This window comes from Neoarius graeffei, chromosome 7, assembly GCF_027579695.1.
Source record: "Neoarius graeffei isolate fNeoGra1 chromosome 7, fNeoGra1.pri, whole genome shotgun sequence".
NCBI classification, from domain to species: Eukaryota; Metazoa; Chordata; class Actinopteri; order Siluriformes; family Ariidae; genus Neoarius; species Neoarius graeffei.
Window position 1 is genome coordinate 70,340,247 of NC_083575.1, and position 25,585 is coordinate 70,365,831.

At 40.4% G+C, this 25,585-nt stretch overlaps 1 protein-coding gene across 1 annotated transcript in view; it reads right to left on the bottom strand.

The window, feature by feature from the left end:
* prim2 (DNA primase subunit 2) overlaps positions 1-25,187 on the bottom strand; it is a 257,635-nt gene extending 232,448 nt beyond the window's left edge. Inside the window, exons 1-5 of the mRNA XM_060926334.1 lie at positions 25,113-25,187; positions 13,287-13,440; positions 13,066-13,178; positions 7,839-7,942; positions 7,104-7,224 (exon numbers count right to left, since the gene is read on the bottom strand). Of these exons, the coding sequence (XP_060782317.1) occupies positions 7,104-7,224; positions 7,839-7,942; positions 13,066-13,178; positions 13,287-13,431 (483 nt within the window). The 5' untranslated portion in view covers positions 13,432-13,440; positions 25,113-25,187. The remainder of the gene's footprint in view (positions 1-7,103; positions 7,225-7,838; positions 7,943-13,065; positions 13,179-13,286; positions 13,441-25,112) is intronic.
* Between the last annotated feature and the right edge of the window lie 398 nt (positions 25,188-25,585).

Sequence of the window (25,585 nt, forward strand, 5' to 3'; positions counted from 1 at the left end):
GGCTGTCATTTTTACTGCTGCTGTTCAAATGATTTAAAACCATCTTGCAGAAGAGAAGAAAAGAAACGAGCATTAAAGGGGAACTGAAGGCAAATTTTTTATAATCAAAATTCTATTTCTCATTTTATAAAATGTAGGAATGAATTTCTGATAGCTATTTTGTCACTGCTATAGCAAGTTATGAGTGTTTGAAATACGCTCTGTAATACATCAGTCCGTATGTCAAAGCAATGGCCGTAAACGAGATTCGTTGAGACCTGTGCGAGACATCATTGGACGGAAGTAAAACGTACAGCGGAAATCAAAGTGACCAACATCTGCCAACGTTGTCAAAAGACACGCGCCCTCTTTCGAATGCTGATGCAATCAAGTCGGAAGTTTCCCGTGTCCGAAATCGCTCCCTACTCACTATATAGGGCACTATATAATGGGGACGCCATTTTGTAGTGCTGTCCGAAACCTTAGTGAGGATTATGTGGAAAATGTGCGCAGTATAATATGGATTTATCACAAAAACACATACGTGTTTATTATTTTGAAAACCTACCAGCCGCCTGATCTGGCACGTTTTAATTGTGCGACAGCAATGATGTAAATACCAGTGCGACGGACTCGTCCTTATCCTGTCGTCTTTCCAACTCTTCTCTACTCCACGCTGGTTCAAAGTCGCATGGAATAATCTCCATGTCACGTACGCGAGGGAGGCGGATGGATGTGCAAAAGTATACAGTTTAATAAAGTGCAGAATATATACACACACACACACACACACACACACACACACACACACACACACACACACACAGTGAGACAATATATACGCAGGCAAACAATCCAAAACGGTGTTATTGTCAATGTTACCATGACAACATGGGGCGCCTGAGTCCAATCAGCGCATTCAACTTTGTGATGGCACTTTTTCTAGACTATTTAACTGATCGTTAAAAGGACATTAGCAGTCCATGTGCATTTGGTCATTCGATTTTCATGTCAGTAACACAAGTTAACAGGACTTTTGTTTTTATCATCAGAAATCCCAGATGCAAAATTTTCAAAAAAAAAAATTCTTTTCCTTATTTGTTAGTCAATAAATACTAAACGAAACAGATTTCAGATTCCAACACGATCCGATCTCCTCATTAAAGTGTCCGAGTGAAACACAAAGACTCGGATTCAACGTGACAGCTTGAGCATAAAACGCTAACTAGCACTAATCTTGAGCACAGACCGCTAACTCCTGACTGATGGTTAAAGAGAAGTACCTCAAGTCAAGCAGCCTGGGCTAGCGGTGCAGCAAACAAATTTAAAAAAAAAAAAAAAAAAAAAAAAAAAAGTTACATTGTAGGGGTTAAAGGAACAGTCCACCGTATTTCCATAATGAAATATGCTCTTACCTGAATTGAGACGAGCTGCTCCGTACCTATCCGAGCTTTGCGCGACCTCCCAGTTAGTCAGACACAGTCAGACGCACTGTCACTCCTGTTAGCAATGTAGCTAGGCTCAGCATGGCCAATGGTATTTTTTGGGGCTGTAGTTAGATGCGACCAAACTCTTCCGCGTTTTTCCTGTTTACATAGGTTTATATGACCAGTGACATGAAACAAATTCAGTTACACAAATTGAAACGTAGCGATTTTCTATGCTATGGAAAGTCCGCACTATAATGACAGGCGTACTAACACCTTCTGCGCGCTTCGGCAGCGCATTGATACGGAGCTCAGATATCAATGCGCTGCCGAAGCACACAGAAGGTGTTAGTACGCCTGTCATTATAGTGCGGACTTTCCATAGCATAGAAAATCGCTACGTTTCAATTTGTGTAACTGAATTTGTTTCATGTCACTGGTCATATAAACCTATGTAAACAGGAAAAACGCGGAAGAGTTTGGTCGCATCTAACTACAGCCCCAAAAAATACCGTTGGCCATGCTGAGCCTAGCTACATTGCTAACAGGAGTGACAGCGCGTCGGACTGCATCTGACTAACTGGGAGGTCGCGCAAAGCTCGGAGAGGTACGGAGCAGCTCGTCTCGATTCAGGTAAGAGCATATTTCATTATGGAAATACGGTGGACTGTTCCTTTAAGAGGTCTGCAAAGAAAACCTCCCAGGAGACGCAGGCCAAAGAATTGAAGGTTGAAAAACTCAAAAAAAAAAAGTGGAGAAAAGCCAACAATGGAGAGTCCCATGAATGGTTCGTGGTTTTTTTTCTTCTTCTTCTTTTGGCTGCTCCCGATTAAGGGTCGCCACAGCGGATCTTTCGTCTCCGTTGCGCCCTGTCTTCCGCATCCTTCTCGACCACACCTGCCACTTTCATGTCCTCTCTCACCACATCCATGTATCTCCTCTTTGGCTTTCCTCGTTTTCGTATGCCTGGCAGCTCCATCCTCATGGGTTTTATTATAATAATAATAATAATAATAATAATGGTTTAATAGCAGGTTTTTCCACAAATATGGCTCTTCACCCGATATAAAATCGAAATATACACACTCTACTAATGTTAAAAATCCTAAATACTAATTGTTAAACTTACACTACGTTCACACTGCAGGCTGAAGTGACTCAAATCCGATTTTTTCGCCCATATGTGACCTGTATCCGATCTTTTATTGACAATATGAATTACACAGATCCAATTTTTTCAAATCCGACCCAGGCCATTTGGATATGTGGTCCTAATTCCGATTCGATCTTTTCATATGCGACTTCAGTCTGAACCGCCAGGTCGCATTCATCCGACTTACACGTCATCAACAAGCCACAAACGTCACTATTCTGCGCTGAAGTAGGCGGCGGGTCTCTCAAAAAAAAGTTACAAAAACATGGCGCATGACACGTTCCTTTGAACGGAGGTTGCAGTCACTACCCTGCAGAACGCCTGAGCCAAAACCCTTGCCCTCTTCCTTCTCAACCTCCTCCTTAACATCAGGCTATTGTGCATGTTCTGGCTCCGTCGCAACAACAACTGCATCATCGCCAGGCACTCCATGCTGGCTACTGTCATACACAGGAAACTTTAGGTTACTTCCGTAAACAATGGCCATGCTCACTGCGTGTGACGTCGTCGTATCCTGCAATGCGCATGCGGAACACTTTTAGGTCGCTTTTCGTTCATACTGAGGATCACATACAAGTCGCATATATTTGTTAATGTGAACGACCTCACAAAAAAATCGGATTTCACAAAAAAATCGGAATTGAGCATTAAGCCTTGCAGTGTGAACGTAGCGTTAGAATACTAAATATAAAAGATATTAGAAAATTTCCTAGCCAGAGATACAAAAAACCCCTTTACTAATAATACTAAAAAAATTTTACCTGCCCAACATCAAATATAACTTCCATCAGGTCAGTCGTGTGCGCGCGCACATGTGTGGAAATGCATATGAGAGAGGGGGGGAGAGAGAGAGAGAGAGAGAGAGAGAGAGAGAGAGAGAATATATATGTCTGAGTATTTTCCTCAAGTTTAACTATTTAAACTTATAAAATTAGAAAATAACCTATTTACCAAAATAATCATGCTTGAATATTGTAGCTCTTACTGTATTGTTTTTTCACATGCAGTTACACACTTTCAGTAAAAACAAGAAAGTGGTTGGTGAAAAGAAAAAAAAAAAAAAAAAACACCAAGTGTGGCTGGTAGACTTTGGACTCCACCGGCCACATTGGTAAGTGGATAAAAAAGTTAATTTCAAATCCCGCACCGCAAGTCTATCTCAGACCTGTAGTTACTGTACTGTAGTTACAGTAGTGTTGTAGTCGAGTCACTAAACCTCGAGTCCGAGTCCAGTCTCGAGTCCCCAGTGTTCAAGTCTGAGTCAAGTACAAGTCATTAAAAGAAAATTTGAGTCGAGTCCACTATTGATCCGAGTCGACTCCGAGAACAAGACTCCAACCGCACCATTTGACGGCGGCTGTTTTAGCGCCATTAACATTAGTTTGTTCCTGAACGTGACGTATGAACAGGTGAATGTGCTTCTCTTTATCAGGGAGTGTGAAGTATTCTGTCAGACGGTTGGGAGACGGTTGGAAGTGCAGAAGGTGTTTATTAATACAAATGAAGACAAATAATCCAGAACGGCAGGCAAAATCGTAAAACAGTGAAACGGGCAATAGGTCGAGCGAGGCACAAACAGACTATCGTCAACTCGGCAGAATCAAAGATGAGAAACAGGAAATCAGGGATCAGGAAACCAAACAAAAAAAATAAGGCTCGGTAATGTGTCAGCAACACAACTCAATACTTCGCAAAGTAAGTGTATTTTCACAGTTTTTATACAGGTGCGCCGTTTGTGCCTTAATCCTGTGCAGGTGCGAGTCGTCTATGGCATCCGTGCTGTCCAGATCGCGCCCGAGAGTCTATCTGATCCACACACCAAGGTGCGCAGGTGTGACACTCCTGCACGAAATTAGTATAAAAATGAATGTAGATATAAATATCTTATGCCAAATTATTATGGCATGTTACAAAAATAAAGAAAAAAAAATCAGAGTCCTCATCTCCAATTTACGAGTCCGAGTCATCAGTGCTGAAGTCCAAGTCGAGTTACGAGTCCTTAAAATTAGGGCACGAGTCAGACTCGAGTACTACAAGCCTGAGTTAGAGTGCCTCTCTAACTCAGAAAGCACTTTAAACAAACACACCACATAGCTGAGTGTGTGTGGTCTTAACAGTGGTATTTTACGCACATAAAATAAAACACACAACGTACCCTGGACTGCATATTACAATACATTCTTTTGCTAAACCCTTGTGTGTCTTACCATAACTGAGCACCCTTTTTCTTCTGTAACTTAATTTCCATATGCAGATCTGGCCAATGAGTTACTCAGCCATGAAACTTTCACATGTTCAGAAATTTACACTACCATTCAAAAGTTTGGGGTCACTTTGAAATGTCCTTATTTTTGAAAGAAAAGCACTGTTCTTTTCAATGAAGATCACTTTAAACTAATCAGAAATCCACTCTATACATTGCTAATGTGGTAAATGACTATTCTAGCTGCAAATGTCTCGTTTTTGGTGCAATATCTACACAAGTGTATAGAGGCCCATTTCCAGCAACTCTCACTCCAGTGTTCTAATGGTACAATGTGTTTGCTCATTCAGTGCGTTTACATGCACATAGAGAAAATCAAATTTCTGCCGTTGCTCGACTGAAATCGAAGTTCTAAATGCCATGGAAACACCTTAGCTCGGCTGAAATCGAACCGAATTTGATTTCTTGTAATCGAGCTACACGACCTAGATTATGCGATTGTAGCCGAGCTACTTAGTGCATGTAAACCCTATCGAGCTACGTATTCGAGCTACTTACTTCAGCACTGCCCCTTCCGGAAGTGACGAGTGACGAGACCACAAGCGGGAAACACAACAGCCTCGGTCGGCATGACAACGAATCATGACAACGGCATGAATCTTTTCTTTTTGTGGCATTGTTTGCACTGTTAAAATTTAGCTCACTTACTGTATCACCAAATACATCTGTACAGCTGTTGCATAGCTGTGAATTGTGTACATAAACAAGTCATTGTATTTGTGTGTGTGTGTGTGTGTGTATATGTGTATATATATATATATATATATATATATATATATATATATATATATATATATATATATATATATAATGTCCAACATCTGAAGAATGTCAATAAAAACAAACCAATTGAACTTTTTGTGTGTTTATTAAGACATAAGTTAAATTGTAAGCAAAAAAAAAAATTTTTGTAAGCAAAAAATGGACTTTAGAAAAATATACAATTGTGCAAAATAAGTTGTCTTACAAAACAGTGGTCTGCGCAGGACAGTTTGTAGCCATACAGTCTGTTAGAGCAAGCATAACAGCTTGAGCACGGAACTTGTGAACACGGAACTGCCAGTGTTGCCAGATTGGGAGGTTTTAAGTGCATTTTGGCGGATCTGAACATGTTTTGGGCTGGAAAACGTCAGCAGTATCTGGCAACACTGCTGATAACTTTGTTTACACTCTTGAATAGCTCTTCATGACGACAACCGGAAGTGTACCAACACGATGAGGCGTGTAACGCCACCTGTGGCTCGGGTGCACAATGCACCTCACACAATAGCTTGATTTCCTTGTGTGCATGTAGGATTGGATTTCTCTGGCACCCCTGCTGGGACCCTCAGCTCGATTACCGACAGTAGCTCGATTTGGATGTGCATGTAAACGTACTGACTGCCTCAGAAGGCTAATGGATGATTAGAAAACCCTTGTACAATCATGTTAGCACAGCTGAAAACAGTTGAGCTCTTTAGAGAAGCTATAAAACTGACCTTCCTTTGAGCAGATTGAGTTTCTGGAGCATCACATTTGTGGGGTCGATTAAATGCTCAAAATGGCCAGAAAAATGTCTTGACTATATTTTCTATTCATTTTACAACTTATGGTGGTAAATAAAAGTGTGACTTTTCATGGAAAACACAAAATTGTCTGGGGGACCCCAAACTTTTGAACGGTAGTGTAGATATAAATATCTTATGCCAAATTATTATGGCATGTTACAAAAATAAAGAAAAAAAATCAGAGTCCTCGTCTCCAATTTACGAGTCCGAGTCATCAGTGCTGAAGTCCAAGTCGAGTTACGAGTCCTTAAAATTAGGGCACGAGTCAGACTCGAGTACTACAAGCCTGAGTTAGAGTGCCTCTCTAACTCAGAAAGCACTTTAAACAAACACACCACATACTGTAGCTGAGTGTGTGTGGTCTTAACAGTGGTATTTTACGCACATAAAATAAAATAAACACACAATGTACCCTGGACTGCATATTACAATACATTCTTTTGCTAAACCCTTGTGTGTGTCTTACCATAACTGAGCACCCTTTTTCTTCTGTAACTTAATTTCCATATGCAGATCTGGCCAATGAGTTACTCAGCCATGAAACTTTCACATGTTCAGAAATTTAAATTATATTCAATACATTCTCTGGTCTTCTCTACAACATACAAAACACTACAGGACGGGGAATGAGGTATGAAGTATGAGGTACACACTGAGTCCTACAGAGAGGGTTTTTTTTCTTTAATCCTCAAACCCTGAAGGACTATGAGCAAGCGGAAGAAAAATGGCCTTACCGTGTCATATTTCAGATTATTTTTGTGTAGAAAGTCAGCCTTGTACTTCGGCAAAAGCTCGCTGAAACGGTAGCGGAAAAGATCCATCTCCTGCTGGATAAACCACCGCCTGAGATCCTCTCTGAAATCAGATTTAGGCTTTACTGCATATATTATCATCAAGTTAGTCGTCTTCCATGTATAATGTCTGGTATCTTATATCATTTGCACCATTCAGTTTGTCTGCACGAGGACCAGTGTTTGCAGTCGCACTCCTGAGCGTCGTCACTTCCTCCAATTTGTGTGGTTTACTGATGCGTTTTGTTTTCCAAAAAGTGTACACATAATGCAAAATTTCATTGAAGCATCAAGACTCGGGGTAATACCCGTTATTCTATACATAAACATCAAACACTTGAATTTGACGCAAGCGACTGTAAAGAACAACTGGCGAGAGAGAAAAACAGTGTAAAAGTGTACTATGGACGTCTCTGGTTGCCTGACAAGAAAACACTGCTGTATTTTGGATCTTGTGCAGTGATATTAATGAGCATCAGTCTCCCCGTGACGTTAGAGCGACACATAACCGCTGTCTTCTCATGCGAATAAACGAACACACAGCACCAGTCGAAATAATTAGCATCAGAACCATTAAACGCATCACAAAGATTTCAATATAAACATATTCCCTGGAACAGAAACTCACACTGGCCACTTCAAAATACTCAGCTGCACAGAGGAAAGAAGTGTACTTACGTTTGACAGTATGCCAGGCGGAGGATAAAATGAGAGATGTGATCTTTCCTTCGTTTCTCGTATTCCGTGGGCCCAGTTTGATTTTTGTTCGAGTTCAAGTCCTCCTAAGTAATCAAAGGCAAATGTTAAACACCACTCGTGAAGAGTGAAACATTTTTTTAAAAAAAAATACATAAATTATGCAAGAGTTCATGCTATTCGTGGAGGCTATTTATGACGCTTCCGTCTCAGATCTTGTACAAATTCAGAATTTGAGACAGAGGTTTATAAAAGGGAATACAGCTCAGACAAAGTAAATATTCATAATCTCTCAGAGAAAGCAGATGTTAATTTTGTAAGAAATTTTACCGAAAAGGAAAGAAACATCATGTAACCTAAGGAAAAGCAGAATCCATCACCCTCAAATAAATTCCAGTAGATTTAAGAATTCTTTTATACAGTGACGCTTGAAAGTTTGTGAACCCTTTAGAATTTTCTATATTTCTGCATAAATATGACCTAAAACATCATCAGATTTTCACACAAGTCCTAAAAGTAGATAAAGAGAACCCAGTTAAACAAATTAGACAAAAATATTATACTTGGTCATTTATTTATTGAGGAAAATGACCCAATGTTACATAGCTGTGAATGCCAAAAGTATGTGAACCTCTAGGATTAGCAGTTAATTTGAAGGTGAAATTAGAGTCAGGTGTTTTCAATCAATGGGATGACAATCAGGTGTGAGTGGGCACCCTGTTTTATTTAAAGAACAGGGATCTATCAAAGTCTGATCTTCACAACACGTTTGTGGAAGTGTAACATGGCACGAACAAAGGAGATTTCTGAGGACCTCAGAAAAAGCGTTGCTGATGCTCATCAGGCTGGAAAAGGTTACAAAATCATCTCTAAAGAGTTTGGACTCCACCAATCCACAGTCAGACAGATTGTGTACAAATGGAGGACATTCAAGACCATTGTTACCCTCCCCAGGAGTGGTCGACCAACAAAGATCACTCCAAGAGCAAGGCGTGTAAGTCAGTGAGGTCACAAAGGACCCCAGGGTAACTTCTGAGCAACTGAAGGCCTCTCTCACATTGGCTAATGTTAATGTTCATGAGTCCACCATCAGGAGAACACTGAACAACAATGGTGTGCATGGCAGGCTTGCAAGGAGAAAACCACTGCTCTCCAAAAAGAACATTGCTGCTCGTCTGCAGTTTGCTAAATATGATGTGGACAAGCCAGAAGGCGATTGGAAAAATGTTTTGTGGACGGATGAGATCAAAATAGACCTTTTTGGTTTAAAAGAAAAGCGTTATGTTTGGAGAAAGGAAAACACTGCATTCCAGCATAAGAATCTTATCCCATCTGTGAAACATGGTGGTGGTAGTATCATGGTTTGGGCCTGTTTTGCTGCATCTGGGCCAGGACGGCTTGCCATCATTGATGGAACAATGAAATCTGAATTATACCAGCGAATTCTAAAGGAAAATGTCAGGACATCTGTCCATGAACTGAATCTCAAGAGAAGGTGGGTCATGCAGCAAGACAATGACCCTAAGCACACAAGTCATTCTACCAAAGAATGGTTAAAGAAGAATAAAGTTAATGTTTTGGAATGGCCAAGTCAAAGTCCTGACCTTAATCCAATCGAAATCTAGTGGAAGGACCCGAAGTGAGCAGTTCATGTGAGGAAACCTACCAACATCCCAGAGTTGAAGCTGTTCTGTATGGAGGAATGGGCTAAAATTCCTCCAAGCCGGTGTGCAGGACTGATCAACAGTTACCGGAAACGTTTAGTTGCAGTTATTGCTGCACAAGGGGGTCACACCAGATACTGAAAGCAAAGGTTCACATACTTTTGCCACTCACAGATATGTAATACTGGATCATTTTCCTCAATAAATAAATGACCAAGTGTAATATTTTTGTCTCATTTGTTTATCTGGGTTCTCTTTATCTACTTTTAGGACTTGTGTGAAAATCTAATGATGTTTTAGGTCAGGGCTTTTCAAAGTGTGGGGCGCGCCTCCCCTAGGGGGCGCACAACGTGAGGAAAAATAAACCAGAATAAGTTACTATTGCGGACGTTTAGCGAACTTCAGCTAGCCTTTGCCAGAGACAAAATGGATCGATTTTTAGTACCAAAAGCTACAGTGAGTGAGGAGACAGAGTCTGGGCCAAGCAAAAAAAAAAAAAAAAGGAAGTATGACCACGATTATTTAAAGTTTGGATTTTCATGGACTGGATGTGAAGATGCTCCACTGCCACAGTGTGTTGTCTGCCAAGAGGTGCTAGCTAACGATGCTATGAGATGTTTAAAATGTGTAAAACAAGATGTTTTTAAAAAAAGCACAGATGTTTAAAATGTGTTAAAAAAAAAGATGTTTTCAAAAAGCACAGATGTTTAAAATGTGTAAAAGAAAAAAATAAAAGTGTGTACAACAACCATTTTTTTAAATACGAATGGAACATTAAGCATAACAGCAACAAAAATTGTAAGGGGGGGGCGCTGTTATTTACTGTATGGACATGGGATCAGAACATTTTATTTATAAGCAGTAGCCACATGTACCCATAGGGTACCTATTTTTTTCGCAATATCTTCCTTCATATTCATCATAAGTGCTACCGGGCGAGGTTTGTTTTGCCTGGCAACACTGTTATTGAAGCTGAGTACAGTAGGCGTGTGTGTAAAAAATAACCACGTCGTAATATGTAACGATAGATTATTAGACTTTGAATTCATCGAAATTGGAGAAAAGGCGCTCAAATACCTCAATAAAATAAACATCTGTCGTGAATCTTCATTTCATTCGGACAGTCATTGTATTTTTCTTTTGTACGGGACACATTAAAATATTTTGAGGGAATTTTACAACAGTGCCAAACTCACTTTCAGTTTTTCTTCATTCAAAACGTGATTCTGTCAGCCTTATCATGTCCAACTTGTTTTCATTCAGTTTTATTTCTTTAAATTAATTTATACCTCAAGTTTGACTGGATTAATCAAGATTTAACTTGATTTCCTCCAGAAGCTTTGAATTTGGGTGAGTCTGACTCTTAAAACTGCAGATCAGGTAATGGGTTCTAACACCACATCCACCATAACGGGGGACGGGATAGTTTTTGTTTATTATTACAGTTAAAGTTTGAATTTTATTGAAAAATTTGAAATCAATAAGGCAGAGTGATCATCATAACTGTACCTGCTTTTTGATCATCTTTGTGAACCACTTTCCTTTCACTGAACTAGTAAATTACTTATTCAGATTACTATATAGTGTCCAAGCATGGCAACTCTCATCAGCAGAGGCCAAGAGACTGGATGTCATTTGGAACAGTTTTCTTAGGAAAATGGTTGCTGGCGGGTTTGCCAGGAAGAACACAGATCCTACTATAGCATTACGTTCAGACTGCAACCTGAAACGACCCATATCCGATTTGTTGTGAAATCCGATTTTTTTGTTAGGCCGTTCACATTACCAATTATATGAGACTTGTATGCAATCTCCAATATGAACAGAAAACGACCCAAAAGTGTCCCGCATGCGCAAATGGACACGTAATAAGCACATCTACGTAATACGTAAACAAAAAAAAAAAGCGCACTCCAAGTTTGCAAGTAAAGCATGGAGATGAGGCGAGACCTGGCGATGTGGTTTTTGTGGCGGCGGCGGAACTCGCACAATAATCTGATTAATGTGGGCAGCAGACTAATGAGACTGAAGGTGTCAAATTACTGGAAATTTCCAGAACAATCTTATAATCTTGTAATACAGGATGATTTAACATCCAGGTCCCTACCAAATCCACCATTAGCTTGATCAATTCTATAAAAGTCTATTTAAATTCTGAAAACTGTACAAATGTTGTTGTTTTCCACCAAAGAGGCGGGATTAGCCAACGCAGAATAGTGACGTTTGTCTCTTGTTGATGACGTGTAGGTCGCATGAATGCGACCTGTCCGGTCAGACTGCAGTCGCATGTGAAAATAACGGATATGCATCGGAATTAGGACCACATATCCAAGCGGCCTGGGTTGCATGTGAAAAAAATCGGATCTGTCTCGTTCAGATTGTCAATAACAAATCGGATACAGGTCGCATATGGGCAAAAAAAAAAAATCGGATATGGGTCGTTTCAGGGTGCAGTCTGAACGTAGCCTAGGAGAAGTGGACTGGGCCTTTAAAATCTCTAACGAATTGAAGAATTTTGCCATATTCAACATCTATGTAGAATGGACAATACTTCCCTCCTTAAACAGGTCCTATTCGATAAAAGGCGAAATTGGGGGAAAATGGAGAAAATATGGAACATTGAAAAAAGACAATTGATAAAAACATGCATGGACAAAAAGGACATCATGCAACTTATTTAAGTTGCAAGCCCCATGACTGTTCACGTGTCAAGTGGGAAAATCTGATGATGATGATGAAATACATAGTAATAATAAAAAGGTTACGGTCAGGACAAGTGAAAAATCTTGCTGCTTTTCTGACTGGATAATTGGATTAAAAAGTTAACGTCGAGCCCTGAACACTTGAAAGATTGGCTGGCTTTGTGTGTCTCGGAGGAAGCACGTGCTACCCTACACCCTCCCCAGTCGCTAGCTGTGGTATAATGGAGAGAACTGGCTGGTGGGTGGGAATTGGCAGGTTATTAAATTAGAGGGCGAAAATGTCGAAAAAGCCCTCCAAAAAATTAAATAAAATCAATCAATAACATTTAAATAAATTCATATTCAAATCTTTTTCACAGATCACTTATATACAATCAATTAATACGATTTGAGATTAATTAAAGGATTAATGTGTAATACGTTATAACGTGATTAACACGGCAGCTCGTTAGATGTGCTACAGGAGCCACTGGTCTGACGTAAATAGGCTTAAGAGAAGTTCCAAAAAGAATGCTTATGATTATTTAGTAATAATAACCTGATGGTGTTCATTATTATTTTTCTGTGTTCCAGAGGTCAAGTCCATGTGCACAGAACTACTTTATAAACCTGCTCTCGCTCCGTCTGCAACTCAAGCTTGGGACCTATGCAACAGTCTGAGGCTTGTAAAGAAAATGTGAGATGGCTCCAGGAGAATCACTAAAACACAAGAATTTATTTCGAATAAACTGTGCGACTATAAACCAGAATATTATCAATTTAATACACTATCAAATAACGTGCCATGTTCAGAAGTTCAGTTTATGTTTAGAATATTTCTCTCTAATTGGAACATTTCCTCACCATTTCCAATTTGTATGGAAACCCGAGGCTGGAGAACTCGGTGTGGAGCTTCTTTGTGTACTGTTCTGTCATTTTCACACAGCTCACCCCGAGGTTCTCCACCACCTTGAGCACTATAAGAATAGGAAGTAAGACAAGGCTGTTATGGTGCGAGACACTTTCGTCTCCAACAAGGATAGTACTGCGGTTTCAGAAAACACTGCTTGTGTGGAGGATCTTACGTTTCAGCCTGTCCACGGCAAAGCACTCAAACTCGGTCAGAGAGATGTTCTCCAGTGGAGGCTGACAATAGAACTGCAGGCAGTGGTCGTAAAGCTCATTCTGATGATTTAGCGTCAACTTCTTCTTCCTGCCTAGGAACTGCATGATGATTATCTGCCAAATAAATAAGAAAAAGAAAAGAAACCATAAGTACGGTATATATGATTGCTTTTAAAACAAAAATGACAGTTTGTAAGTGCACGGTCCTCACGGTCCTCCCCTGATGAGTCTGTGACTTCACTAAATATTACTTTACTGTAGTCAAGAATACACAGAAATCAAACAAATAACAATGCTGGTTGAATTCCTATAAAGTTACTGAGTTATGACTGATTGACGAGTCACTTTAATTAAGCATGTGACAATATTATATCGATTTAACTGTCATGTGATGATAAATCACGATACAAATTCATCACGAATGGATGACGTTTTTCCTAACCGTAATTGGGTTGTGTAAACAGCAGAGGGCGCACAATGACGTACAATAGCTGGAATACATGCGACTTCGCTAAGCAGAAGTAACACAGCTCTAATGCATTACATTACAGGCATTTTGTAGATGCCCTTATCCAAAGTGACATACAATATACCCAGGACAGCCTGGGGAGCAGCTCGGGGTTAGCTGCCTTGCTCAAGGGCACTTCAACCTAAATGCCACAAAAACAATGTTGTGCGAGTGTACAAACAGATTTAACAAGAAATCAGAACTTTCTTTTTACAGACTGCTGAAAGCTAAAGAAAAGAGAAGAAACATGAAGGTCATAGAAATGTTCATAAAAGTTTAAGAAAAAGGCCTAGTCATTGTTCACTTTTTCTTTTTTAATAAAAGGAACATTTTCGTTAATTTTACTCCGACCTTTACAAATGTGGGTAAATATTGTTGGTTATTAAGAAAATGAAAGGGTTTTTTTTTTTTATTTAACAAAAGGAATCGTTAACCCAATATCAGGAACCAAACTGAATCACGAATTGGGTGAATCTTCACATGCCTACCTTTAATCCAAGGCTCAATATTTTAGAACAAGGATAAATAATGTAAATTTGAATACAACAGAAGTGTGTAATAAAACTGGGAAACGTGCTTTCAATATAAATCTAACTAAACAAGATCAACTGTGAGATACTGCTCACTTACGTCCCCCCCGCTTATATCAGAATGCAAGCGATCGAAGGAATAGGACACTTATTATGAATGTTGACTTCAGCAAATAATTACAGGGCTTTCCCCAAGCGCCGGCTGCCGGCCAAACAGCCGACTACACAATTAAGTCCAGCCGGCTACTTTAATGACTATTATTTTTGTAGCCCACAGGCTCTAAATATTAATTTTCGATTTTAATAAAATTAAATGTTTATCTAACAGACTGACAATAATGTCAAACTGATTTGCGCTGTTTGTACCGATAATAACCACAAATTCCCCTCCGACTTCGTTGATCAAGGGAGAGTAACTCATCCGCGGCCCCGACATGCGGTGTGTGCGCGCGCACTCGGCGGAGGCAGTAGTGTGTCGGAGGGAACAGAAGCAGAGATAACACTTATTTTGTCTCCGGTAAACCAGTCTTCTCTCGTTCAATTACATGTTGGCATCAAAAGACACCGTTGGTTGTAAATGAACCCAAACTGAGTGGTTGGAGTGTATTTTCATACACAAATGGAGAAATGTTCGCTGAGAGTTTAATTGTGTAGCCCCACTGCAGACCGTTGTCGTTGTTAATTCATAGCATGCTCAGCTGCGTGAATGTGTCATGCACCGAAAATAAGAGATTTACAAGCCAGGAACGCCTCATGATGCAATACGCAAGAAAAGAAAGAAGATTTACTGCCATTTTACTTTGTATTTGAGTAAAGTGAATCAATAAATGGTCTGGAAAATACATTTAATCCTGGGAACTGCGTGCACAGGAGTTTATTTTGTGTTTACCCCCCCCGGCTAGCTACTTATTTGTCATGGCTGGCTAGTATGAGCCTTAGCCCATGTTTACATTAGACCGTATCAGCGGATCATCAGATTAACGTTTTTAAAACGATTAGTGTGCACACAGCAACAACAATACACGATTCGCGTGCACATAGCAACGCCAATACACGGATACGCTCGGCTCCGCAGGCATCCTGCGCTCCAAATCACTCCGCCCTGAACAGCGAGTGCCCTCTGGAGGGTGCGCACTCCGGCCCTGCGCAGCTCACAGAGCGCACGAGTGAAGTGCACAAGCCACGATTCGGGACTGAGCCGCTGTGTGTGTGATCCCAGCGCATATCACTTACTACTTGCAAGTGGAAGGATGGCAAGCCTAAAGACAATCATAACTACACAATGGGCAGTATTTGCATCAGTATTTGCAGTATTTTCATACTTTTATACTCTTTAATGAAAGGTGATACAAGGCGGAAGTCCACGCCGTTTTTCAGCAGTCGCGTCACATGACCAACGCCAGCGAATCAGGAAGGTGGATGTCACAGTGACGTTGTCCAAGGAGACGCCAGCTAGAGCTCAGCATAGCGTATCCACGTATTCTGAATGTTTACACAGCACCGGAGCTGACACGACCTGGACTGAATACGCGGACGCTGGCGGATTCCCGTTTCCCGGTGTTTCCAGGCGGTTTAATGTAAACGGACAGTGCATCCGCGAAGAAAACGAGACAGATACGGTCTAATGTAAACGTAGCCTTAGTGGAAAGCCCTGAATTAACCCTGAAACAAGTGAGTAAAAAGCCGTGTCTCTCCCCAGGGATTTCAAATAGCATCCTGGTAAAATGTCATTCTGAAATAGCATTCTGCTTCTTGAAATAGCATCAAAATCCACCCTATATATTTCGTAAATACATTCAGACGGTAAACAGGAAGCCGATGTGCGACAGACCTGAAAACGGTATACACGGTATAGAACCCCAAGGTGAAGTTCGGTAACAAATATCAAGCTGTTGTGATTTGTAACTGCTGAGAAAAATGCTCCGAAACTTTTGTAAATCCACGCGATAGGTTTCATAAATACATTCCATAGGTAAACAGGAAGTTGATGTGCGACAGACCTGAAAACGGTATAAGCAGTATAGAACCGCAAGCTGAAGCTCAGTACCAAGTACTAAGTGGCTATAATTTGTGGTTGCTGAGATAAAAGGTGTTTCGGACAGACAGACAGAGGTAAACCAGTATACCCCCCCCTTTCAGAGCAGGGGTATAATAATTAGTATAATACTATTAAATATAATACTAAATGACAGTTTTGGTCAAATCAGTCATTTTTCAGATTGTTGGATAATGTCTTCTCTTAAATTAAAGAACAGAAAAATGTTCATTTCACTGTTTTTCCCCCCATTCACAACCACTAACTACAGAAAATTTAGCCATGTTAATTATTTAAGCTCCGCCCACTTGCCACAATCACACCATGTTCATATGCCTGAAAAACTTGTTTCCTCATATACAGTACCAGTCAAAAGTTTGGACAGTAAATAGGGCTATTTACTGTAGTTTTATTGTTTACTGTTTGATCTCAAACTCATCAAGGCGGCAAGAAATTGCACTAATTAACTTTTGACGAGACATCTCATCTCATTATCTCTAGCCGCTTTATCCTGTTCTACAGGGTCGCAGGCAAGCTGGAGCCTATCCCAGCTGACTACGGGCGAAAGGCGGGGTACACCCTGGACAAGTCGCCAGGTCATCACAGGGCTGACACATAGACACAGACAACCATTCACACTCACACCTACGGTCAATTTAGAGTCACCAGTTAACCTAACCTGCATGTCTTTGGACTGTGGGGGAAACCGGAGCACCCGGAGGAAACCCACGCGGACACAGGGAGAACATGCAAACTCCGCACAGAAAGGCCCTCGCCGGCCACGGGGCTCGAACCCGGACCTTCTTGCTGTGAGGCGACAGCGCTAACCACTACACCACCGTGCCGCCGACGAGACACCTGTTAATTGAAAAGCATTCCAGGTGACTACCTCATGAAGCTGGTTAAGATAACGCCAATAGTGTGCAAAGCGTCAAGGTAAACGCTGGCTACTTTGAAGAATCTAAAATATTAAACATTTTGTTGTTGTTTACCACATAATTCCATACATGCTATTTCATAGTTCTGATGTCTTCAGTATTGTTCTACAATGTAGAAAATAGTCAAAATACCTATGAAAAACATATAAATGAGTAGGGGTGTACAAACTTTTGACTGGTATGTCGTTATGAAATGTACACCAGTTTCCTTAATAAACCGTATACGTCATAGGAACAAGAATGAATGTGCAATCATATTGTATTTTTGAAGCCATTTCTGGCAAAATCTGTTTTGGTTTTTAATTCAGAAACAAAAATCTGAGATGACCCGATCTCATTAAATTTTCCATTCAAATTTCCAACCCTATGTTTAGAAGAATATTACAGAGGAATTTCCCAAAGTACTGATTATTACTGGAGTTACATTAGATTAATTCCGTCATCTGAATAATCCAAGCTCCTCCAGGCTGGAATTCAGTGATCCCATGCTCATTAATTACATGCAAAATTGACTTGTCGAAAACAAACAAGATCGCTCTGAGAGCACAATATTCCCTGCTAACAACTATATCTATGCTATAAGTGCTTAATGCACCCTCATGAAATTGTCAAAATTTGGTAATCAAGGGCCATAACTCTGGTAAAATGCGACTGAATTGAACGAAATTGCAATATGCGTATTTACAGATATATAACACAGAATCCTGTCAAGTTTCATGAAATTCCTCCAAAAATTGAGAGAGGAGTTGATTTTAGAAGGCGAGTACCCTTCCCGGGACAGACGGACAGACAGACAGACGTCGCCACGACATAATCCCCCTTCAGGCCTTTTGGCCAACGGGGGATAATAATAATTTTGTGACTCAAGGGCTGCAACTCTGGTAAAATGTGACCGAATTTACAATATCGACATATAACAAAGAATCCTGCCAAGTTTTGTGAAATTCCTCCAAAAATTGTGAGAAGAGTTGATTTCAGAAAGTGAATACCCTTCCCTAACCACGAGTTGGCCTAGTGGTTAGCGTGTCCGCCTCTCGACTGGGAGATCGTGAGTTCTACTCACGGTCAGGTCGTACCAAAAGACAATCATAAAAATGGTACCTACTGCCATCTGGCAAGGCGCGCTGCAATACAGATGCGAGTGGGGAGTCAAACTCTCGCGGTTACCAGAGGACTAGCCCCCCGCTGTAACCCTAGCTATGTAATAGGCGAGAGGCCGAGGGCTATGGAAACGGAGATTGGCGCCGCCCTATGTGCCACATGGCGTGGGAAGGGACTTTGATTGATTGAATACCCTTCCCAGGACAGACGGGCATCGCCACGACGTAATCCCCCTTCGGGCCTTTCAGTCAGTGGGGGATAATAACTTCATTAAAATGCAGCAACAAGTCTGTGATGTTCAGTCAAGACCAACACCTTCTGTTTTGAGCTAATCTGAATTTGGTCTTGTGCTTCTGGTCATGTTGTGATTTGCTGAATTTGGTATTTTGTTTCTTGGGTTTGCCATCATTGTTGTCATATATCCAAATTGCAGTTGTGTTTTTGGTTTGCTCCTGTGTTGCTACGAAGCAGCCATGGCCTGAATGTCAGAGAAGGGCCTTGGGCCCAAAGGGTCACCGGTTCGATTCCCAGGACCAGTGAAGGGAGTTGAGTGAATAAACAGCACTTTCCCCTCCGTCTGTATCATGGCTAAAGTACCTTTGACTAAGACACCTAATGCCCAACTGCTCCTCGGGTGCTGTAGCATAGCTGCCCACTGCTCCGGTTGTGTGCGCGCACTTGTTCATTAAATGCAGAGGAGGAATTTCACTGTGCTCAAATGTACATGTGACCAATAAAGGCTTCTTCTTACACTTTAAACCAGTGTTTCTCAATCAGTGGGTCACAATGCACCATCTAGTGGGCTGCGAATTTTTTTTCAAGTTGAAGTTAATTTTTTACTTGTAATAGGGTACAACTACTGGGTTGCATCCGACATCATATCCGCCTCATTAAGCTACGGTCACACTACAGCTCGCAATGCTTTGCGATGGGTTATCAATGAAATTGAGGCATTTTGGTGGCGATGCATGGCGATATACACGCAAGTTAAAAGTTGTGGTCATACAGTAGGTGAAACAGTTGACTGTCTCACCTTTGCACCCTTGAGCCTGGCACAGCTCAAGCAGCCACATTGTACGCACGCTTGGGATTTGAGTGCAATCAGCACATGCAGATATGGACGCTGTTTTCACAGAGGCTTTGCGAAGTATTATCATTATTACTGTCATGTTTGTTTCTAGCCATGTTTATAACACTGTTTAAATACTCTGCTTAATGATTCTGTTTTACTTTTGTAAATATCACGCCTGCTAATAAACACTCTTCCTGCACTTAGATCCGTCTACTGTCGTCTATCTTGTAGTGTCCTGATCCCCAGATCTTTAACCCAGCCACATATAAAAAGTTGTACACCTCCATGCTCTTCCAGATTTTCATCTGTGTCCCCATGTAGAATGATGTCTCCAGCACCAGGTAGTTTGAGATGTCAAGGAACTCAACAGATGGATATATTTTCTAACTCATAGGATAAATCCTTCTATATCCACTTCTTTTGAGTGTACTTCTTGGTTTTAATAACTTGCTTGTTTGTTGTCCAAAAACATGGCAATAAGTTCTTGTGTTAATGGACCAGACTCCACTTTTGGATCATTGATCCCTTTTGACTGAGAATGCCCTACCGTACATGCATGGTTTTATGTTGGCTTCTGGCACATCCATACAGTTTTAAATACAATACCTACAATTAAAAACAGTTTAATTTTATTGCATTTATTTAATTCCTGGGCTCCCATCTTTAGATTTTTTTTGTAGAATGAATTCATCACCAAATTACATTACAATACAAAAAAAAAAAAAGGAACAATTATTAACTCGGATAATTCAAACTAAAATGGAGTGTGAAGGGGGAAAGAAACAAAACTTGCATCCCGATTGCAATCTAACCCCCTACAATACTACATACATTAAGAATATGGCAAAGGAGTAAAATTTATCTCCTATCATCTCTAGCCGCTTTATCCTGTTCTACAGGGTCGCAGGCAAGCTGGAGCCTATCCCAGCTGACTACGGGCGAAAGGTGGGGTACACCCTGGGCAAGTCGCCAGGTCATCACAAGGTTAACACATAGACACAGACAACCATTCACACTCACATTCACACCTACGGTCAATTTAGAGTCACCAGTTAACCTAACCTGCATGTCTTTGGACTGTGGGGGAAACCGGAGCACCCAGAGGAAACCCACGCGGACACGGGGAGAACATGCAAACTCCGCACAGAAAGGCCCTCGCCGGCCCCGGGGCTCGAACCCGGACCTTCTTGCTGTGAGGTGACAGCGCTAACCACTACACCACCGTGCCGCCCCAGTAAAATTTATATTAAACTAAATTAATATATAACCTGGAGGACTATAAGTTCCTTGCTTAGACAAATAAATATGAATTAGATTGGTCTTAAAAGTAGTACATGGGTTAATTTCCTTCGTACTAGATGGCAACAAGTTCCACAATTCAGCAGTCCTAACAAAGAATGATTTCCTATAGTAATCCTGATTATGTTCGCAAATAAAATTATAATTATTGAGGTCATAATTACGTGTACGATAATATAGTTCAAAAGGACGCAGGTGGTGCCTGTAACAGGAAGTGATGTTGGATTCCATTAATACACTTTACAGTACATTACTAGATTCTAATAGAACAGAGGAGCCAAAATAATTGGGGATCTTTTTTAATGGGCCCCGAATCGTTACAAGTATGAATAAGTGGGCCTCAAAGTAGAAAAGGTTTAGAACCCCTGGTTTAAACAACATTAAAATCACAGACTTTTGTTTTATAAAGAAGTACGCAGATTTAATTATTATATTTAATGAGACAAAGTTTCATTAATACATAAATTAGTGAAAAATGTTCAGTACATAAAATACTGTAAGCAATCAACTGGCAAAGAACGCCCGAGATATGTGGTTTGTTTGTTTAAGACCCTATCCTGTAGCATCTTGCCTTAATACAAGAAAATAGTTTTACTTCAGTGAGTGGAAAGTTCAAAAGGTTACGAGTTCACATATACAGTGGTGCTTGAAAGTTTGTGAACCCTTTAGAATTTTATGTATTTCTGCATAAATATGACCTAAAACATCATCAGATTTTCACACAAGTCCTAAAAAGTAGATAAAGAGAAAACAGTTAAACAAATGAGACAAAAATATTATACTTGGTCATTTATTTATTGAGGAAAATGATCCAATATTACATATTTGTGAGTGGCAAAAGTATGTGAACCTTTGCTTTCAGTATCTGGTGTGACTCCCTTGTGCAGCAATAACTGCAACTAAACGTTTCCGGTAACTGTTGATCAGTCCTGCACACCAGCTTGGAGGAATTTTAGCCCATTCCTCCGTACAGAACAGCTTCAACTCTGGGATGTTGGTGGGTTTCCTCACATGAACTACTCGCTTCAGGTCCTTCTGCAACATTTCGACTGGATTAAGGTCAGGACTTTGACTTGGCCATTCCAAAACATTAACTTTATTCTTCTTTAACCATTCTTTGGTAGAACGACTTGTGTGCTTAGGGTCGTTGTCTTGCTGCATGACCCACCTTCTCTTGAGATTCAGTTCATGGACAGATGTCCTGACATTTTCCTTTAGGATTCGCTGGTATAATTCAGAATTCATTGTTCCATCAATGATGGCAAGCCGTCCTGGCCCAGATGCAGCAAAACAGGTCCAAACCATGATACTACCACCACCATGTTTCACAGATGGGATAAGGTTCTTATGCTGGAATGCAGCGTTTTCCTTTCTCCAAACATAACGCTTCTCATTTAAACCAAAAAGGTCCATTTTGGTCTCATCTGTCCACAAAACATTTTTCCAATAGCAGTCCTCTCAATAACTGCAGGCAACCGGCGATTTTGCTGCCTACAAACACTCCATTGCCGGCTACTCACAGTGGTTTTTCAAAGAATTGAAATTCATAAGTTTTTACTTCATAAAAATAAAATTTTGCATTCAGGATCACTCAGAATTCACCATTTAACATCTACATTTTCAAAATTTTCCCGGGGGAGTAAACCCGGAACCCCCTCTTTTTTATACATTGCGGCAGCGGCTAACGCAGCCTCCGCTCAGCTTACACTTAACATGGATCCCAGACGTCCGCTATTTAGCAGAATTCTGCTATTTTTCTAGCCAAAGTGTTGGGGTTTTTTTTAAATCATCACTTGTATATCCGTTAAAAATATGTTTAAGTAAAATGACCAGCAGAATACATTCTGATTTGGTTTGCTTGTTTAGTGATGTTTTCGTCAGCTTCGTTTGTTCTTGTTGACATTCGGGAACACTCAGAAGTTAAACTGATGTAAATATCGTGAGACTGTACGCGATAGAACGAGAAAACAATATGGCTGCGCCCATTTGCTAGAAAACGTGTTTTAACTCCGTTCGTGCTTTTGTTTCTAACGCGTTGAACTTAATTCAATATGTCGTGGAAAGCGTAGTTGCGTTTAGCCAGAGAGAAAGTTGAATCCAAGAAGAGATGAATGAATGTGGTGAATACAGAACTTGAAACAAAAGCTCATGCGGACAGAATAGCCAAGAAACTATCCAAAAGAGCACTGCAAGAACATCAGAAAAAGCAGAAAGAAAGATCAGAGAAACAAAAGCAGAGAAAACTGGAGGAAAGATCACAGAATGCACCCCAGAAAAGAGCATTAAATTCCTCTGCAGTGAAACCTTTCAAGAAGAGAAAGGTTTAAATCAAATATCTCCAATATTTGCTGTGTGTGTGTATATATAATGTGTGTGTGTGTGTATATATATATATATATATATATATATATATATATATATATACATACACACACAATATATATATATATATATATATATATATATATATATATATATGTGTGTGTGTGTGTGTGTATATATATATATATATATATATATATATGTGTGTGTATATATATATATATATATATAATTACTGAATCATTGATTTCTGCTCATATTCATGATTTTTGAAAAATGAATGTGGCTTATATTAGACTAGTATTGACTAACTCGAAACAAAAAAATAAACAAATGAGATGAACTATGGATACTATTGTTATAACAAAATCAGTGGAATATTTAGGCAAGTATATTCTTCAAAGCTACATTTTCATAAATAATTTTTTTTGCCACTTATGTCATAGATTACAAAATATGGCATCAAATAGATACACATTGTTAAATTCTGTTGCTTTTCTATGTTAAATCTATGTAAAAAATGTGTTCTATAGCATCTTTAAATGTTAAAATCTCCACAGCTTCAAGGGGCTTTGCCCCCTGTACCCCCAGAAGGGGCGCTGCCCCTACAGCCCCCTTGACCCATGCTGATAGTTTCTTACATTCCTCTATTTTTTTCAATTACTGCTGGGATCCCTGGCTTAACCTCTGCCTACTACTCATTCTTACTTTCCCCTTTCTCAGAAATATATTGAGAGGGCTGCAATAGCCTTCTGGCTTGTCCACATGATCTTTAGCAAACTGCAGACAAGCAGCAATGTTCTTTTTGGAGAGCAGTGGCTTTCTCCTCACAACCCTGCCATGCACACCATTATTGTTCAGTGTTCTCCTAATGGTGGACTCATGAACATTAACCAATGTGAGAGAGGCCTTCAGTTGCTTAGAAGTTACCCTGGGGTCCTTTGTGACCTCGCCGACTATCACACGCCTTGCTCTTGGAGTGATCTTTGTTGGTCGACCACTCCTGGGGAGGGTAACAATGGTCTTGAATCTGTCTGACTGTGGATTGGTGGAGTCCAAACTCTTTAGAGATGGTTTTGTAACCTTTTCCAGCCTGATGAGCATCAACAACGCTTTTTCCGAGGTCCTCAGAAATCTCCTTTGTTCGTGCCATGATACACTTCCACAAACATGTGTTGTGAAGATCAGACTTTGATAGATCCCTGTTCTTTAAATAAAACAGGGTGCCCACTCACACCTGATTGTCATCCCATTGATTGAAAACACCTGACTCTAATTTCACCTTCAAATTAACTGCTAATCCTAGAGGTTCACATACTTTTGCCACTCACAGATATGTAATATTGGATCATTTTCCTCAATAAATAAACGGGCAGGTATAATATTTTTGTCTCATTTGTTTAACTGGGTTCTCTTTATCTACTTTTAGGACTTGTGTGAAAATCTGATGATGTTTTAGGTCATATTTATGCAGAAATATAGAAAATTCTAAAGGGTTCACAAACTTTCAAGCACCACTGTAAACATGTGTCTTTCTGGTGGAGGTTTTGAAACTGAATTTGTGCTGCGAGTATAAGAAAGCCTACTGTTACAAAAAAGATAGATAGATAGATAGATAGATAGATAGATAGATAGATAGATAGATAAACCCTGACTCTAATGGGAACCTCTATTTTCCTAATGCATGTTGCAGTTTTATCTCAGGCACGGGATTACGCCTAAAAACAGATCAATTTAAAAACTCATTTTAATGACGTCACAAAAATAAAACACCTGTTTACTGTATCCAGTTGTTCGAGAAACCGCTCGCGCGCTAAACTAGCCGCTTGTCTCAGAGCTGTTAGCCAGCTGTGCAGATGAACAAATAACTCCACAGCTGCTCTTACTAAAAGCCTTTAGCTAGCAGAAGTTGTTTACAATAAAATAACAAACGCACACTGCCTTTTCTTAGGAATATTAAAAAGAAATGCAAACAATTTACCGTAAACGAAACAAAACAGCAGCTTCCTCCGGTAGAGTCTCTTACTTCCGGTCATCAAAATCCCGCCAACAAGCTGGTCTGAACTAAGCGCGGGGAACTGACGTCACACCGAAAACGCACCAATCAGAGCCAGGGAGCGCCACGTGGTCTCACGGAGCGTCACGCGCGGTGTAGAAGGAACCACAGCGCCATCACGTGCTCAGAGCTCTCACTGCAGTTTGGGCTGATCTATTATTATCTCATCTCATCTCATTATCTGTAGCCGCTTTATCCTGTTCTACAGGGTCGCAGGCAAGCTGGAGCCTATCCCAGCTGACTACGGGCGAAAGGCGGGGTACACCCTGGACAAGTCACCAGGTCATCACAGGGCTGACACACAGACACAGACAACCATTCACACTCACATTCACACCTACGGTCAATTTAGAGTCACCAGTTAACCTAACCTGCATGTCTTTGGACTGTGGGGGAAA